Source organism: Pyxicephalus adspersus, chromosome 9, assembly GCF_032062135.1.
Source record: "Pyxicephalus adspersus chromosome 9, UCB_Pads_2.0, whole genome shotgun sequence".
NCBI lineage: Eukaryota > Metazoa > Chordata > Amphibia > Anura > Pyxicephalidae > Pyxicephalus > Pyxicephalus adspersus.
This window is the reverse complement of record NC_092866.1, coordinates 63,853,425-63,870,924: the sequence shown is the minus strand read 5'-3', so window position 1 is coordinate 63,870,924 and position 17,500 is coordinate 63,853,425. Positions and strand designations below refer to the sequence as shown.

The 17,500-nt window shown below is 39.3% G+C and overlaps 1 protein-coding gene across 1 annotated transcript in view; it reads right to left on the bottom strand.

Annotated features, from left to right (window-relative positions):
* The window catches only part of NELL1 (neural EGFL like 1), a gene marked incomplete in the record, with an annotated part of 387,865 nt that overhangs the window by 247,231 nt on the left and 123,134 nt on the right, over positions 1-17,500 (bottom strand). The window contains 2 exon segments of the mRNA XM_072422315.1: positions 317-389; positions 16,358-16,454. Coding sequence (XP_072278416.1) covers positions 317-389; positions 16,358-16,454 — 170 coding nt within the window.

The window sequence follows — 17,500 nt, the reverse complement described above, 5'->3', positions numbered from 1 at the left end:
ATAGATTGTAAGCTCTTCTGGACAGGGTCCTCTTCTCCTGTGTTATGGTTTGTATCTGTCTGTTATTTGCAAGCCCTATGTAATATGTTGGTGCTTTATAAATATACGTTATTAATAATATTAATAGGTAAAAGCCACCCCCCCTTCGAACCTATAATCCAGCTAGAAGACTATTGAGTTTCTTGGCAGCTAGAAGACGTCTGAGCGTCCATAGGAAACCTCCACACACATAGGAAGCCATGATGACAAGATCAGGGGTTTTACTACAAGCATCGATATCCATATTAAAAAAATGATAATATTAACGTGTACTTACTGCGATTCAGGTTCGGGCACTGAGTTATGTATCCATTTGGCATAAATATCAGTTTGGCATCTTGAATGATTCCCTGGAACCAAAAGACAATATTCATCATAAGAAGAATAAAAATAAAGCTTACAGCATCTGCCAAAACATTTCCTTTTTGCCCCTAACCATTTCAAGAATTAAGTGCGTGTTTAGGAACAAGTGCACTAACTTCATTACTTTGTTTTTTACACCCCCCCATTCCCCCCCAGACTTAAATGAGCATTTATTCATTGCAGTGTTCAGGTAGTCCCACTGCAAGGAAATTTGATTGGTGAATCCTGGAGTTTGGATTGAAAATCTGTGATTGGACAGAAAAGCCATAGCAGCACAGTAATGAAAGATTCATTCATAAAAGATTCAGGGGCTCAATAATGAAAGATTCATGTAGTATACAGGTGCACCTGTACGCTCAGGGGCCCTATTTAACACAGTGACAACACCGGAGCACAGTTAGGAGACGGGGGGAGTGTTGTCGCTCTTTTCTGCAACAGGACATATCCTAATAAAGACTTTCATGATAGGTCACCAGGGGTTATTTTGATGAACCTTGCAGATTTTAAAATAATAATTCCAAAAGTTTATGGTGGAGGAAAATATTGCAATGTATACTTAACCAAGTCACAGTAACTGTTTATAGTTGTGTTGACAGCTCAGTTCTTCTGAAGAAGCGGAGGAAGCTGCGAAACGTGTTAGGAACTATAGATGAGCTTTGTGAAATGTATCTATAACAAATGGTGATGGTATGTGTGAGTAACATTTTACTAGATTGTGTTTTTAAGGATCTTTTGGGTGTGATCAATACCCATATAGGTCCCTTTGTGAAAATAAAAAAATAATATAGACTTATAGTAGAGTTTTCCCATAGTTATAATATGCCCAGTACTTTCAGCTTCATTAAGGGTTAAAGGCTTATTAGAAGTGTTTGCTGGCCGCAGATGGAGGACCCGCGCACCCCTCAGGCCTGTAATGAATGCAGGAAACTCATTCCAGTAATGCAATGCAAACACATCTTTAAATAAAATATTGGCATGGCTCATCGCTGAGAGCGTTCATAAACGGAGGCCCCTATAACCGCCATGTGTTCATTTTCTGCAACAGGAGAAAATAATTAACGCGAGCCCACTTCCCATTCGCTGGCAAATCAAATATTGATAAGCTAAAGTCATCAAATAAATCAGACCTGTGCACTTTGGGAAAATTACCCTTTCAGGGGAAACATCGGGCCAAAGTTGCATTAACTAGGAAGCACAGACAGGACCCAGCGGCGGCTGGAAACATTTACTTCCTGCAGGCTTTGGCAGCAAAAATTTAAGACAAAATATCCCGTGTTTCCAGTTTCTGGGGGCTGAAAAATGGTTTGGGATTCTGTTTGTTTTTTATTGCTGTGTGTTTGATTTTATAAAGCTGAACTCTGGGTACAACTATTATTTACCCTTGTAGTACAGTCGTTTCTGTCTGGGGGTAGATAGTCTGGAAGTAAAACTCACTCCTGCCGCAATCTGCATTCTCCTGCACTGCCCAGTGCTCTGGAAGTTGGGGGTTGGGGGGGGGGGGGCTTGGTGTCACCCCATCTATTGCAGGGCTGATAGACATGCATTGAAGGATATGATGTCAGCATTCAGATCTGTGGCACCATGAGGCTGTAGAGGGCCGGTCTAATGAAGAAGGGAAGTTGGCTGCCTATTCAGAGATTAGATATGTTTTTATCCTAAACAATCTACTCCTATACAAATCACCTAAAGCTCACCTATCACCACATTTTTCACTTTTTTTTTTTTTACTTTAAGGGTAGAAATCCTTTTTTTCTTAAAAACAAAAAATGTGTTTGTTTTCCTTTTTCCTGAATACATTTTGTTTCAAAAAATAGAAAAGATGCCCCTCCCCTTCTGTCCCTACTGCCGCGGCAGTAGGAAGCCTACATATGGCACTTATCCCAGGAGGCTTTGAGCTGCTCCTTCTGCCCATGCCCAATCTCGTGATGTAGGCAGAAGCTGGAAGAAAAAAGAAGAAGATGGCAGCGCCCACTGATTACTATGCACCGGGAAGAAGAAAGATTCCAGGACGGCGAGGGAATCCAAGATAGCCACTAAATGGAAGCCAGATGTGGAGAGATCAAGCGTGCTGTGGTAGTAAAGGTGTATTTTATTTATTTATTTTTTTTGAATGATTAAAGTTTCACTTTACCCCTTGCAATGGGGATGGGACAAAATAGTTTTACCCAGAGCTGAGCTTTAAGGTTTTCCCCTACTTGTTATGGTGACTGATAGTTGGGTGTCCCTGACAGGGTTGCAGGCATTGAGGAAATGGAAGAATATGTTAAATGGGATTCTTTCACCATGAGAATACCCAATGAGTATGGTGGGGTAAAGGGGGGGCACCTATGGAACCCACCTAGAAGGGATGAAAACCTTCACCAATAATTAAGAGATGTTTTAAGACGCTTACTTTAAGCTTTACATTTCTTTTCTAAAATGATATACCATTGGGGTTCTTTTTTCAGCCACAAAAGCACAACAAGTGGCCAAATTTCACAATATTGGGCTGGTGCGTCTGCCTGGCACAGTGGCCAGAGATGGGCATTCTCTGCAATCTTTGTAATCATTAGGCCAGAGCGGCTCTGTTAATTGTTAGATATTATTTCATACTAGCGGAGTGAACAGACTCGCATGCTGAACTGTAATGCCTGCTGTTTAAGTGGAATGTTTCTCCATAATGTGCGCTCAATGCCAATGTAACAATAACGCGAAATAAAATACTAAAATTCAATAATGGCGGGGCCTCGTGTAAAAGGCCAATAAACATGAATTGTGCATCGCTTTACATAAAAGAGCTTTTAATAACTTTAGTGGTAAAGAACAAGTGCACCTCTGCGATATAAATTAATATGAACTGCTATGCGGTCTCTCACATCTGGCGCGGCAGATTGCAGTCCTAAAATATGGATTTCTATAGGCCTGGCGTTAGGAAAAGCACTGGCTGGCAGCAGTACCATTATTCAGGAGGGACCCCGGGGGAAACAGGGAAGGAGCACTCAATCCTGCTATACAGTAAAGGAAAGCAAACCTGGCAACCCTTTATCTGTGCTTGTGTATTGCTAATCCCTGGAGAAGAGGGAAAATCCACATCTAAAGAGAATCCGGGGATGCCTGCTGTATCACATCCCTGTATATGCAGATACTTTGTGCCCAGGGGCAGTCTTAGGGGGGCATTTAAACTTACAGAATCCACGCTCAGGGGATGACTGGAAAAGTCCAGAGATTAAATTTTCAAATGTCCTGGACTGCTTATAAAGAATACATATAAAAAATGTAAATGCAAAATGTGATACCTTGATAAGTCTTGATGCCAACCCCAAGGTATATGAACAAAAAGGGAAAGTGTCACAATAGAAAGGAGAGGAGTTTACTTGTTCCAAAGCTCGTTTATACAGAGGTAGGAACGTGACACCAACTCTATACAATCTTCACCTGTCATATTGATGACATAATAGGATATATCCAATATAGTGGTAAATATAGATAACAACAGTCCATATAAAATATAAAAGGACTGTCTCAGTTCCTGACACATTTTGCCATTTGATTTCTTCAGGGGAGACAAGTTACCAGTAATGCTCTATTCCAACACGTTTCACCATTTGGCTTCTTTAGGAGATGCAGAGAAGTGACCAGTAATGTAACCAACGATTGGTGGAGATTGTGAGAGACAATTCTAGGGTATCAGATATATTACTTGATTCTTTGAAGTTGAGAAAGTTAGAAAAGTGTGAGTTAGACAGGATCTACACTTTCTGAGTGCACAGGCTGCTATTGAAGCGTGTTATATCAAAACATGTGACCATGCTGTACTAGTTGATGTTAAGGTGCACTTTTTGTTCCTACTGACCTTGTGAAAAGATTTTATCTGGCAACCCAACAACCAAAGTAAGTAGATATAAACCAAAGAGATGAATAAGCTTTAAAGACATTATATACATTTACCCCAACCCTAGCTTGTACTAGCAGCAAGCTTATACCCAACCCCTAGCTTACAAGGGCATGGGAAAGGACTCCCCCACTGAATGAATGAGAGTGAAGCTCTAATTTTATAGGATGTGAGCACTTTTCCTTATGCTAGGGTGCCATGTGTTCATTTGGATGAATGGTTCAGGGCAGGTGGTTATAGAATGGCTGAACCACCATCTAACCCGCCAGTGTTACGTTTACATCAATGTCCATTTACACCTGCGTTATCTTAGTCATAGATCATCTCTGGGGACAGGGAGGGTGTATATTTGAGCATCCTTAGCATCTATTATATACTTCCCAGTCCCAGCTTTGACGTGCAGAGGAGTCATAAAAGAAACACATGGTAATGCCGAATCAATCAATAGTCACTGGAGCTGAGCAAAGTTTGATTAGCTGCAATACTGCCAAACTTTTAGGAAATCCACAAATCTCTAAAATTCAGAATTTAAAGAATTTTGAAATAGAAGCTGCAGTGATTCCAACGGTGTGTCTAAAATGTGTGCACTACAGAGCAGCAAATGTCATATTGTGGAGAACGCTTTTGGAAGTTCCCGGTGGTCTGTTAATGGGGCAAACTTAATATGGAATCCAAGCGCTTTACAATGATCATATCAGAATAGAGTTTTTTTTTTTTCAGAAGAACCCTTGTCCACTGACCAAAAGGACATCACCTCCTATAGCCGTATTTGATCCTCCTATAGTGATAATCATCAGCACGCATTGCACAGGATGTACAACATACAGTGGTACCTTGGTATAAGTCCTTAATCCATTCCAGATCCTTGGATTTATACCAAACAAATTTTTCCCATAGGAAATAAAAGGAAAATGAATAATCCGTTCCCATGAAAAAAAATCCTACATTGATCAATACATTGATGGGGTTGTAAAAAATATTTTTTTAATACTAAAATACATAAATACCAATGCAATTAGATGAAATAAATGAAAATTTAACCTCACTTTACTTGCTGAGAAGAGTTGAGTGCTGAGAATGGAGGAGGAGATGTTATGTAACTCACAGAAAGTTATAGCGCGGGTTGTTCACTAAATGGGGGCAACTGGTGTACTGACGCTCCTGGGTAGTCGTGGCTTTGTCTCGGCAGAGGTAAAATAGGGTAGTGCGTTGCGACTTATTTTAACCCATACAAGTTCTAGCACACAAGTCTTATTCCAAAAAGGTTCTATTCCAAGCAAAACTTTTCATGTCCAAACAGGACATATACTAAGTTGGACTTATTCCAAAGGGGACTTATACCGAGGTACCACTGAATTCCTAAACTGGATAAATTCACATATTCATATCGTGAAAATCCCCTTCCCCCCCAATCATTAAATGCTTGACCCAATAACAAGTGAAGGCCAACCACTTTTTTCATCCATTGGTTCCTCTCAATGGCTTTGTAGAAATTATTCTTCCATTTGGCACCGTGTGGAACAGAACGAGTGCTGGAAAACATTACCTAACACATTTCCCATTGCAGAGTCCACACGTTGGTTAAAGAATCCACCTTTTTTTACGATGCCGAGATAAAATAAATTGAAAATCAGCGAATATAAAGACAGGCATCCTAATGTGGGGGAACAAAATAAGATAAACTCCGGGGCCCAATAAATTGCCCGGTCTTTTAGGTGATAAGAAATTTATGTCTGCAATACAAAGGGTTTGCGTCTCCATTCGCTACGCCGCTTCCACATACCGACCGACTCCTGATTACGCCATGGAAAACAGAAGCCGCCCGCCAAACGCACAAACACTAAAAACAAATTGTCTTAAAATGCACAGGGGAGCCCTGCTGTGGATGTAAATGCCTCGCTGGGGAACAGGATGGTTTATGAACTGGTACAATGCCAGCTGTTTATTGCTTGGAAGATGCTAGAGCAGCCGTAGGTAACCCGTGGGCAGGCGGCTGCAGAGGAGCCACATACCATGCAACTCTTGCTGGTCAGGGCCATGCTGGGACCTGTAGTGTCTGCAAGGTAAAGCTCTGTCAAAAAGTTACAAATTCGTTTATTTGTGCTTGTTTTTTTTTATTTTAACAAGTCTCTTTATGGAAGCTTTAAAAAGATAAGTGAGTTTTCACGGCAGATTCATAGCTGTCATTGTCCCAGCAGGCTGCTCAAACAAATACATTGGAACCTACACTTAAAGTGAACCAAGGGATAATTTACGAGACGGGATACAACCATCCAATCATGTGCAAGAAAAATTTTCTTACATTTCCTTGCTTGTGATTGTAAATTCATTATCAGATTCACAAAGATAAGTGAAAATTACCTTGCAAGCTGATCATTCACTTTGCCAAGTAAACCACTAGCACTCCAATGGTAAATCAGCTGCAATGTCACCGCATCTGCATCAGACAGGAGCAAACATTTCTGTATTCCATCTCCCATCCCAGGAATAAGAATACAACAAAAAGGACATTGTGGAATTGGAGAGAGTGCAGAGAAGGGCAACTAAACTAATAAAAGAAATGGAGGAGTTCCGCTATGAGAGATTAGCGGAACTGAATCTATTCTCCCTTGAGAAGAGACGTATAAGGGGGGATATGATCACCCTGTATAAATATATAAATGGTCCATATAGAGAACTCCCACTGTAAGGTCATTACAAAGCACAAGGGGGCGCTCTTTGCGTCTGGAGGAAAATAAGTTTAATCTCCGGATAAGGAAGGGATTCTTCACTGTAAGCTCTGTGAAAATGTGGAATCGGCTCTCTCAAGTAGTCTCAGCAAGTTCTTTAGATTGCTTTAAGAAAAAGCTGGATGATGTCTAGAAGCACAGAATATAACTGGGGATTAAGGATTTAAAGTAAAGATAAAGTAGAGACTGCTGATCCAGGGAACGTCTGATTGTCTCATGGAATCAGCAAGGAATTATTTCCCCTGTTGAAGCAAATTGTACCAGGGGTTATAAGGGTTTTTTTGCCTTCCTCTGGATATAGGTATCTGCTATACTTTTTTTTTTAGTGGCTAAAATTGTATGGACTTCTGTTTTTTTTTTTTTCAACCTGACTATGTAAAACCATTATATTACATAACATTATGACTTTGTATCATGATAAAGCCTGCAGCATGAGTGTATATGCGTTACATAGCTCAGTACTGCACCTATTCAGGATTTCTGAGCCTGCATATCACCAAATGCTCAGAACCCAGCAAACATGTCACAAATCTCTGTGACCTGGGGATTCATATTTAATAAAATCCCTTTCTCAGCCGGCCTAAGAGTCATAGAAGCTGTAATAGCAGAAGAAGTGAATGGCTTTATTCTTTACTGAATCCAATTTGAGCATCTTGGTGGCAAATAGAGGGAGGCCTAATGGAAATTAGCGGTGCCACGACCTCTGTAGTTATGTGGCAGCTTTTTGGCTGAACACGAAGATGGGTTCCTTACCTAAAAAATGATTTCTATAATTATGCTGCTTGATTTACTGCTCATTCCTTGATTCAGTTTATGTCGTCAGTATTTCCTTTATTAACACTTGAGGTCTTTGTGATCGTGACAACATTTTGCTTTTGTTGCAGGGATCCAGTTTTCCCATCCGTGCTGTAATGTCAGCTGCTAATGAAGACAGATCTATTGAAATACCTAACTGCACTGATACAGATATAACATAGAGAACACAGTCTGTGCACCGAGGAGCTTGCACTCTAATGCCCCCTTTCCCCACGGACACACACTATTATACATTTATATAGCTCTGACATATAAGACAGTCCTGTACAGAGAACCACAAATCAGTCACATGAATAGCTGTACCATAGGAGCTGACACTCAAAATCAGGGGTGTCAAACTCAAATACACAGTGGGCCAAAATTATAAACCTAGACAAAGTCGCGGGCCAAACTTTAAACTGAAATAGCACCACTACCACAATTTCCTGCATCTATAAAACAGTCCAATGTGGGGCCACGCATAGGCAGAGAGGCTGCTGGTCTACAGACGCGAGTGATGCCGGGAATTGTAGTAGCGGAGCCGATTCAATGCAGAGGCCGGCCAGCTACAATTCACATTTAGGATTCATTGGGGGGGGGGGCAAAAAAAAAAAAAATGTTGTGGGCTAGAGTTTGACACCCTGCTCTATATTCTCCACCCATTCACATATCATTATTATGCATTTATATAGCTCTGAATTATACCGCAGTGCTGTACAGAGAACTCTGATCCAGCCACTTTACCAGAGGAGCCTACACTCTAATGTATCACTGCAATCACACAAGCAGCGTGGCTTTTTAACCCCTTGAAGGTTAAAATGTACATAGGGGTCAGGCACACAAAGATTGGGTAGGGATTGAACCCTGGATCTCTGCTATTTAAGCAATTAGCCACCCAGCTTTCCCCATCTCAACCATTACAGTGACTGATTCTCATTTTAAATCACTGATTTGTGTAGCAGCCTCCAAGAAGCCATAGAATGGCCTAATAAAGCAAACTAATGAAAACAAAAATATTGCTCAAACATAAGACAGCTGTTACCACTTCAATAAAAGGGTAAAATATTGTTACCAAATAAAAATAACAAAAAAAGAAAAACAGACTTTTACAGTGGGCAGACCAGATGGGCCTGTAATTTATATTTCTTGAATCAAATTCTATTTTTCTGCTGTGAAATTCAATTTTTTCCCCTCCATTCCTAACCGGCGTATCGGCGAGTCTCCAGCTGCTTCCAAACTGCTAATGAGTTAAGATATTAATTTTCCACGTTCTGTAACCGCGCACAATGGAGCGAGGCATAAAATAAAGATTTAAGTACGGAGAAGGGGAGGAGAACCGGGACGTTTGTGTGATGCATTGTGGCAGTGGGCATATGTTTACCATCTGCAGAGCAGCTGATTTAAAAAAATAACAGATGTGGCCCATAAAATATGACATCAATTTTGCCACGTCCCAGTAACTCATATGGTTTAGCAGACATGACATGAAGGTATGAAGACCCATAAAAAGGTAGGTGTGTCAGAAGATTGCAAATTTAGTGTTGTATTGTGTTAGAATATGCAGCTTAATTAATTGAAGTCATATGGTAAGGCTAAATTAGGGCGTTTTGGGGTGGTATCGACAGGTGCCATGGGCATTAAGTGGTTGAATGGAGTTAGTAAATTTTCAATCACGAACCTGTTCCTTTGGCAAAAAAAACCCCTATTAGATATTGAAGAGCAAACATATATTTAAAATATCAACCCTAGCCATAACCCTAATTCTAACCATGGGTCCAGCCTAAAATTTAACTCTAACCCTAATGCCAACCCTAGCTCTAACCCCATGGCTAACTCTACCTTTACCCTAATGCCAAACCCTAACTCTAATACTCATGCTAACCTTAGCTCCAACTCAATAGTTAACTCTAACTCTAATGCCAACCATAACGCTAACCCTAGCTCTAACCCCATGGCTAACCCTACCTCTAAACCCAATGCCAACACTAACCATAATGCTAACCCAAGCTTTAACCCCATGGCTAAGCCTACCTTTACCCTGATACCTAATCAAACTGTAACCCCCAATATCAAACCTATTTCTAACCATGAATGCTGACCCCAACTCCAACTCTAAACTAGAAATTCAGTGCCCAGCAACAACTAACTGGTGATAAGATCGCTATGAAGGACACAACAGGGCAGTGAAATTCTGACCTGCTTATATGTGGCGGGATAGGTGAAGCATGGCTCTCTCACTGGTGACTTACATTCTGCAGCATATTCATGGGTGAGGGAGTGATGCCTACAAATTCAATTGATGAGAGTGCAACACGTAAGCAGGGGGTCTTCTCTGCACAGTGATACCATCATTGGTGTGGCACAAACACTTACCCCAACTCACTTCATTGCTTTGACCCTGTTGCCAAACAATCTTTATTGATCAACAGAGACATGTGATTACCATTATGCCTGTCGTGAGTGCGTGAGCTAGTGAGGGACCTTTTCGATGATAGATGGTCTATGGCAGTTCATGGAAAGTCCCCAGGTTGGGACTTTTCAGATGTGGAAAATTTTTGGAGGTAGGAGATGAATACAGTAATGAAAAACTGGTTGTGGCACAATCAAATGTATATAGGTACAAATGTCCATAGACTATAGCCAACAGCTAGGGTGGACAGGGATGTGCAACATGTGCAACTGCACAAAGGACACAGACCCTCCTCAGCCAAAAGGGGCCCATTGATGGCTATTTCCAACACATTTAGGGGTTTTGAAGGCCATTCTCTATTTTAGGAATTTTTGGATGAGTTACAGGAAGATCCAGTCATTGGTTTTGGCTGTAGGTCTCTTGAGAGGCAAGTCCAAATTTTTCTGGCAAATCACAGTGTTGGCTATTTCATATAGACTTTAATCTACTAATAACAACATGATTACCATGCTAGCACCAATATGGTGATTAATGATGGATGAACATTCTTTAAGGTTCATAAAGTCTGTTTACTATGGACTTTAAAATGGATTTTAGTGACAGTTAGTGACATGACTATGGACGGTGTAAAGCGCTGCTTAATATGCCAACGCTATTTAAATACGGTGTAATAAATAATGAGAGCCCATTACGTACATAGTGGACAACATTCCATTTGGTTGGTGGTTGTCGGAGGCGGGCAGCATTACCACCATTCAGGGAGTGGTAGGCAAGGTAAATCACCAGCTGGGAGCCATTTATTATCTTGTCGACTTCTTTGAAGTTAGCCATGCATGTTTGTTTGTAAATGATAAACACCCTGTACTATGGTTATGGCGAACTAATGATAATCACATGATTTGTTAAAATTAGGTAATATTTTTTTTGTTTATTAAAAAAGCTATACATTTTCTATATCAGCAGTATATTAAAATCAAAAGTGATGTGATTTTGTATAAAGATAGCTGATGGTAATTTTAACATCATTTTAGCCAAAAACCACTTTCCTGCAAAATGACTGCAATCACCTCAGCAATTCATCCAACATCTCTAATGGCAATATTTACCTAAATGTTTCTTGGCGGGAAGGGAGGGGGGAGAATATCAGAATAATCGAAAAGCAAACTTTACAAAGTAGGATGAATAGGAAACAGGATAAAATATGTGAATTCTTTACTTATATAAACACATAAAAGAAAAATTGCCCAAAGCAAAGTATAAAAAAAACCCCAAAAACTACAAACGTTTGTTACAACATAACATAAAATGAAAAAAAAAAAATCTGAGGACTAAATTATGCTCGGTTAAAAGAGTAAATTAAATTAAAAGAAGGTAATAGAATGAACTTCTCTGGACTGATTGTGTTATCAAAACATTCCATTTGGATGACCGGAAGACAGTAACAGAAAATAAATGTTCGAAACTAAACAAAAAATGGGATATAAAAGTATAAAAATAAAAAACAGAAAATATAAAACAAGCTAAAGTAAAATAATGAAAAAAAAAATCATAAAATGTTGGAAATAAAAAGCCAATAAAACAGTAAAAAAAAATAAACTAAAAAGGAAGAAAGAGCAAATAAAGTGCACTCGTCCCGTCTGATTACGTTATCAAAGAAACTCCATTTGCTATTTCATCTGCATGACTGGAATGTAGAGCACTTTCCTCTAACTGGTGGCTGTGTAATCAGTTATGTACTGAATGCATTAACAGGAAATTGAATGAGTATTCAACCATCTTGATAATGGAAATTCAGGACAATTTTGAGGAGAATATTGCTGTCACATGGGCAATTTTCTCAAATGAATAATGTTTTGATGTGAAGAACCCTTTAGATGTGGCCTTCGTGCCTAAACAGTGGCGGGATGAGAGTCTTCTATTTCAAAATCATTTCTGATAGAGCTAAAATACGGAACGGACTTTGAAGTCACTCTTTATTCCTATTAATATATTGTAATTCCCAATATGCTTCGAGATTTCAGCAGCTGAATTAAATGTAGGAGAACATTATGTGGTAATTCAACTTTTACTTTCTTCTGTTATATTTCTGTCGGCTTTTATTCCATTATTTCTTTTTTTCATTTTAAAGAATATAGCATTGTGTAATATAGCTTAACATATCTGCTGATACCTACAAACTGAAAAATATACATTTGCAATGCAAAGTGTTATATTGTATACCAAGTACATTATAGAATAAAAACAACAACAAAAACGAGTGGGAATTTAAAGGTAAGCAAATAAAAAAATGGTTTACTGGGTATAGAATAAAAAGCTTGTAAGGGCACTTTCAGACTTGTGGTTGAAAAATGGAAGCCGTCAAGCCACCTCCAGCTGCCCCTCTTCAACTAATATGCTGTCACCCATAGAGTTTGACATCCACTTTTTCATGCTGTTGGACGAGGTTGAGTGCTGTTGCAATACAGTTGTTCCTCCAAAAGGAAAACTGTGAGCCAGAAACAACTTTTGGCTTACAGAACTGCAGTGAAATCCATTGCAGCTACAACCATATGCAAGCGCATTGACACAATTGTTCCCATTGGGAACTCTGTTTGGCCTGCAGTAGAAGTCCTATGGTCAATCACAGGTATAAAATGGCCCAAAACTGAGACTGGGTCCCTGGTGGGATTTCATATAAATCTTACCAATTGTCCCTAAATAATGTCAGAATTAGACTTTTTCCAATGGCTGCAGCAGGTTGGAAGGGTCAGAAATGCAGGAATACAGTTCATAAAGAAAGGAGGTCGATGGTGGATCTAACCAAATCTTTAAATGAAGACATGTTGTAAAAGCAAAATGGTCCATAGGAACCAATCAAGAATCCAATTTTACCAATGGCATTGTATTATAGTACTGTCAGAGGCTCACTGTAATAGGTTTCAGCACTGCAAATCTTATGTTTTGTGTACATCATGCAGTATTATAGTGATATCTTCCTTGACACAACATATGGTAATTGGATGAAGGTGAAGCAGTATTTTGTCTGGCTTTAAATAATGGGATATGTTCCTGATGCCCATCAGAGCTGAGGAAGCTATTTAAATGAACATCACAATGTCTGATTTTTCACCGGTATAGAAATTATCTATTAAATGCTGCTAACTACACGTAAAATCCATCTAAATTGACATAAAAGAACAAAATCCAAACGCCTTTTGCTCTTGACATCAATTGTTGGCCAACCATACATATGGCAGTGCTCATCAGTAATTTGTATCATCTGGATGTCAGTCCATGCTTACTTTCTCATATCAGGTGACCTTCTCTTTGCATATCAAACAGTCGTTCCATTAAGGGACATGCTGGATAAATCTTCAACATAATACAAGAATCTCAGTCCCTCATATATATGCAAATTTCATTAGTATTTGCATTAAGGAACTGGTATAGGTTGCCTAGTAATCGCCGGTTACCAAGAACATGATAATAAAGTGCAGCCTGGAGCATCCTCCAACTTGGTACTGCTAATGAATGCACATTAATGAATGAACAGGAACCCAGGAACTGGAAAATTGTGAACGTGAAAGACAACAGAAACCGTTTTCTCACCAGTATGAAACAAAGAGTGCAAACATAGCATTTATCAAATACTAAGGAACCCCAACACATTCAATTCATTCCGTGTGGATTCTTCTACCAGGAACCTGAATATTACCCCTTTGTTTGCACAAATATAAATGTTTTCTGGGTGTTTTTTTGTTTTTGTTTTTACTTTTAGACTAATTGGAGCAATCAAAGCATCGTTATTTTCTACATACACATGGATATCCAGGGCACAAAGAAGCACATTTAATTCAACATAACAACCAATGGGAAAGCTGTGATCCCATTAACCAACAGAAATCATAATTGTTTGGTTTTAGTAAAGATCATTTGTAAATGTTTGCTATGTGACAGTATCAGGATTTGGTACGTAGGAACTCCTAATAATTATGGACATGTGTGCAGAAAATATTTAGGAACTTCCATGCCCGGTTCCTCTGTGGTGAAGGCAAGCCACATTGTCTTGGGAACTTTAGGACTCTGGGGTCATTTAAAGAGGAGCTGAAGTCTGAAAGCTTTGCCAAATAATATGCAGGGTAAAGGAATTGGTCACCAATATTGTCTGTGGTCACCCAGAAGGTGATCCTCTCCCCATTATAACTTACCCTGTTCTGCAATATGTATAAGTGTAAATAGGGCTATCATGGTGGAATCAGAACTTTCTCATTCCAGAACCTACAGCAGTGAATGGACCTCACGATATCACCTTATCTCAGTCTCTATATCCGAAGATTATCAGAATAGGGAAACAGAACCTTAGATCTCACACTGCATATATACAGATGGCTAGGCACCTTACATACCAGGAAGTGCACCATTTTTTCCAGAAGGACCTCAGGACAAAAAGGTGAATCTCCCAAAATACTGTTAAGGCATAATTAACATTAAGAGATGATCTCTATATAACAGGTATAAATCTTGTCTTTTTTCAGTGTGGGTCCACTTTACTCATGTATAGAATTCAAGAAAATGAAAGATCTTACTAATCCAAGAAAATGAAAGATCGTACTAATCTAACACATTTCAGAGATCTGCACCACCTTCTTCAGTGTTAATTGATGTGCATAATTTCACAGCAACAGACAGCTGAAGAAAATAAAGCTGATTAGCCTCCAACTTAATGGACTGTGCTGGCGCTTACACCGTCACCATTACCCCTTCCATGCCTTACACACTGGGCTCTCAATGCTAGGGAGTATTTCAAAATCACTAAGTATTAACCTGAAGGGTAGAAACTGCATCTGTGCTCCATGTTTGGAAAGGGACAGTCACTTCTTTAATATTTTAATGTATAGCATGGATCAAGGGCTCCCAATGTTTCCTCATTCTCTGTCTAGGAAAGAGGTGGGAAAGATGGAAACACAATGGCCAGTGGGAGGACTCGGCTATCCAAATCTCTCATAAGAGCCGAAAAGCATCCAGACCAAATGCAAACTATCCACGGGGACCAGATGGCTATTTAGTTTTAGTGTTCTGTCAAAGTATTTATATTCGTGCAATAAGTTATAAAATTTTCAAAATCATTCTCCTTCCCTAATCTATAAAATTATAAAAAAGGATGAAACAAATTGTGCACAAAGATGTTGGTCCATCGACAGTATGTTGTCACTGCTTACTTTACAGTTCTGTCGGTCAGAAACTTTGGTCATTGCGGATTCTTGACGTCAACCAACATTCCTTCCATCATCATCTAATGAATTTGTTCTCTCAATTCCCAATCAGAAATATTCTTCGGTTGTCTTCTATCAGCTGCATGTTTGGCATCTACATATTTCTGTTAAATTATTTAGGTCTGGAAGATTGAATGTAAAGGCCATTTCACAAACCCTAATAATTTGTTCTCAAATTCCATGGCTCGTTTTGGGGCATGGTAAGTATGTTGGGAGCTGTATTCGGCATTGAGGAACAATGGGAATTGTGGCTTTCTCACAAATGTAATTCTAAAGAAACCAAGTAAAACTTTCCGAAGCAATGCTTTGAAAAAAGAAATGTTTATAAGAAATTGGCACATCCGGGATCCCTATTCTGTGACGCAGTTTGTGTCCGAGACTCCTACATTACCATTGTGCCCCATAGAGACATGGAGATCAACGAGAGGAACGGCTGAGCACAGCCATGGATTTTCGGGATAGACACTTCCAGAAGTGTTGGTTTCTGCAGAGGCGTTTATGGATGATTATTTTTAATCAGAGCAGTATTCAGCAGTTTGAACAATGCAGAAGTTAAGTATTTACTTATTTCATATATTAGCTTCCCACAGTCTCCTAAACAAAAGGACTAGGAAAGAATGGGTCTCCATTGTGGGCCAATAAGTTCTAAAACTAGGGCCATATTATTTTATTCAAACATAAGAAACATCATAACAGGAAGGGATGACCAAAGATGACCTCATCTGTGGTTCATGTGCTGTCCAATCACAAGGGTGGGGAAGGTGATCAGAATTACCAACATTTTGGAAGGGGTTGCTGGGTTCTAACATTAATGCAGGACATACATACAGGCATGGAAATGATACCCCAAGCTTATAATTTTTCATGCGTAGAATGTTTTTTTTAAACTTATTCTTACCTTGAAGAAGCCATGTTTTCGGTTGCGTTGTCCCAGCCACAGCGTACTTCCTGGTGAAAGGTTGGTTTCTGGAGGATCTATTACACGCTCGTAGATTCTACGAAAGTAAAATTGTGTTTTATCAGTAAATGATCGTTTTTAACATAACATAGCGGCAGAATATTTAAATGACTTGAAAAACACAAAATCATTCCCTCCCTCATTCTTTTCTCTTTGTCACCCCTATTGTCTCTTTCTTCCCTTTCATCCCCCCCCCCCCTCTCATTATCCCTCTCTCTCTTTCTTTCTTTCCCTCCTTTCTCTTTCCCTCGCTTTGTCTCCAAGTGGCTCCCTTTTTCCAATACTTATATATACATAGTAATATAAATTGTAAATATTTAAAAACAAAATAAACACGATGGTAAAGATACAGCAAAAATGATAATAATAATCATCAACTTGCAGTGAACTGTGATTCACATAATGCCGAACATAAAAATAAACCACTCGGTGCCATTTCTAAAGAAAAAGTGCTAATTAGTAACTATAAGAAACACAGTGAGAAAAAGAAAAATTCTAACGTATTGCTATGGGGAAAAAAAAGGAAATGCCGATCGTTTGCTCCAAACACAGCAAGAAAATAATGATTGGGTTTTTTTTATGGAATCTCTTGAACACTTTTTTATACACAAAGCTCAGTGTGAATTCACAGGTGATGTTTGGAGAAAACCTAGATATATCTATAGGTACGGTGCTAATCCCATACACCCGAACAATGCATTATCTGTAACGCTAATAAGATCACAATAAAAACATAACACAAAAAAGGCAAAGCAATAAAAACACCTAAAAATAGAGATAATCAACTGCAGAGAAACACAAGTAGTGTAGAACAAGAACAGTTCATAAATAAAATGCTCTGTGCCAAATCTAAAGCAATACGATGAAAAGGTAAATCTCTGAAGGCAATGTTCATATTGTGTTTCATTCATTGATAAGTTTAACCACTTGAGTCCCAGGGCTTGATTTAAAACAGCATGGGAAGGGTAGTGCAGGGGCAGAGGCACAAAGAAAGATGCACACAGGGGCAGCAGTGAAGAAGTTGCACAAAGGGACCGGTGCAGTGGGGCAGAGGCACAAAGACCATGGCACAGGGACAGTGGC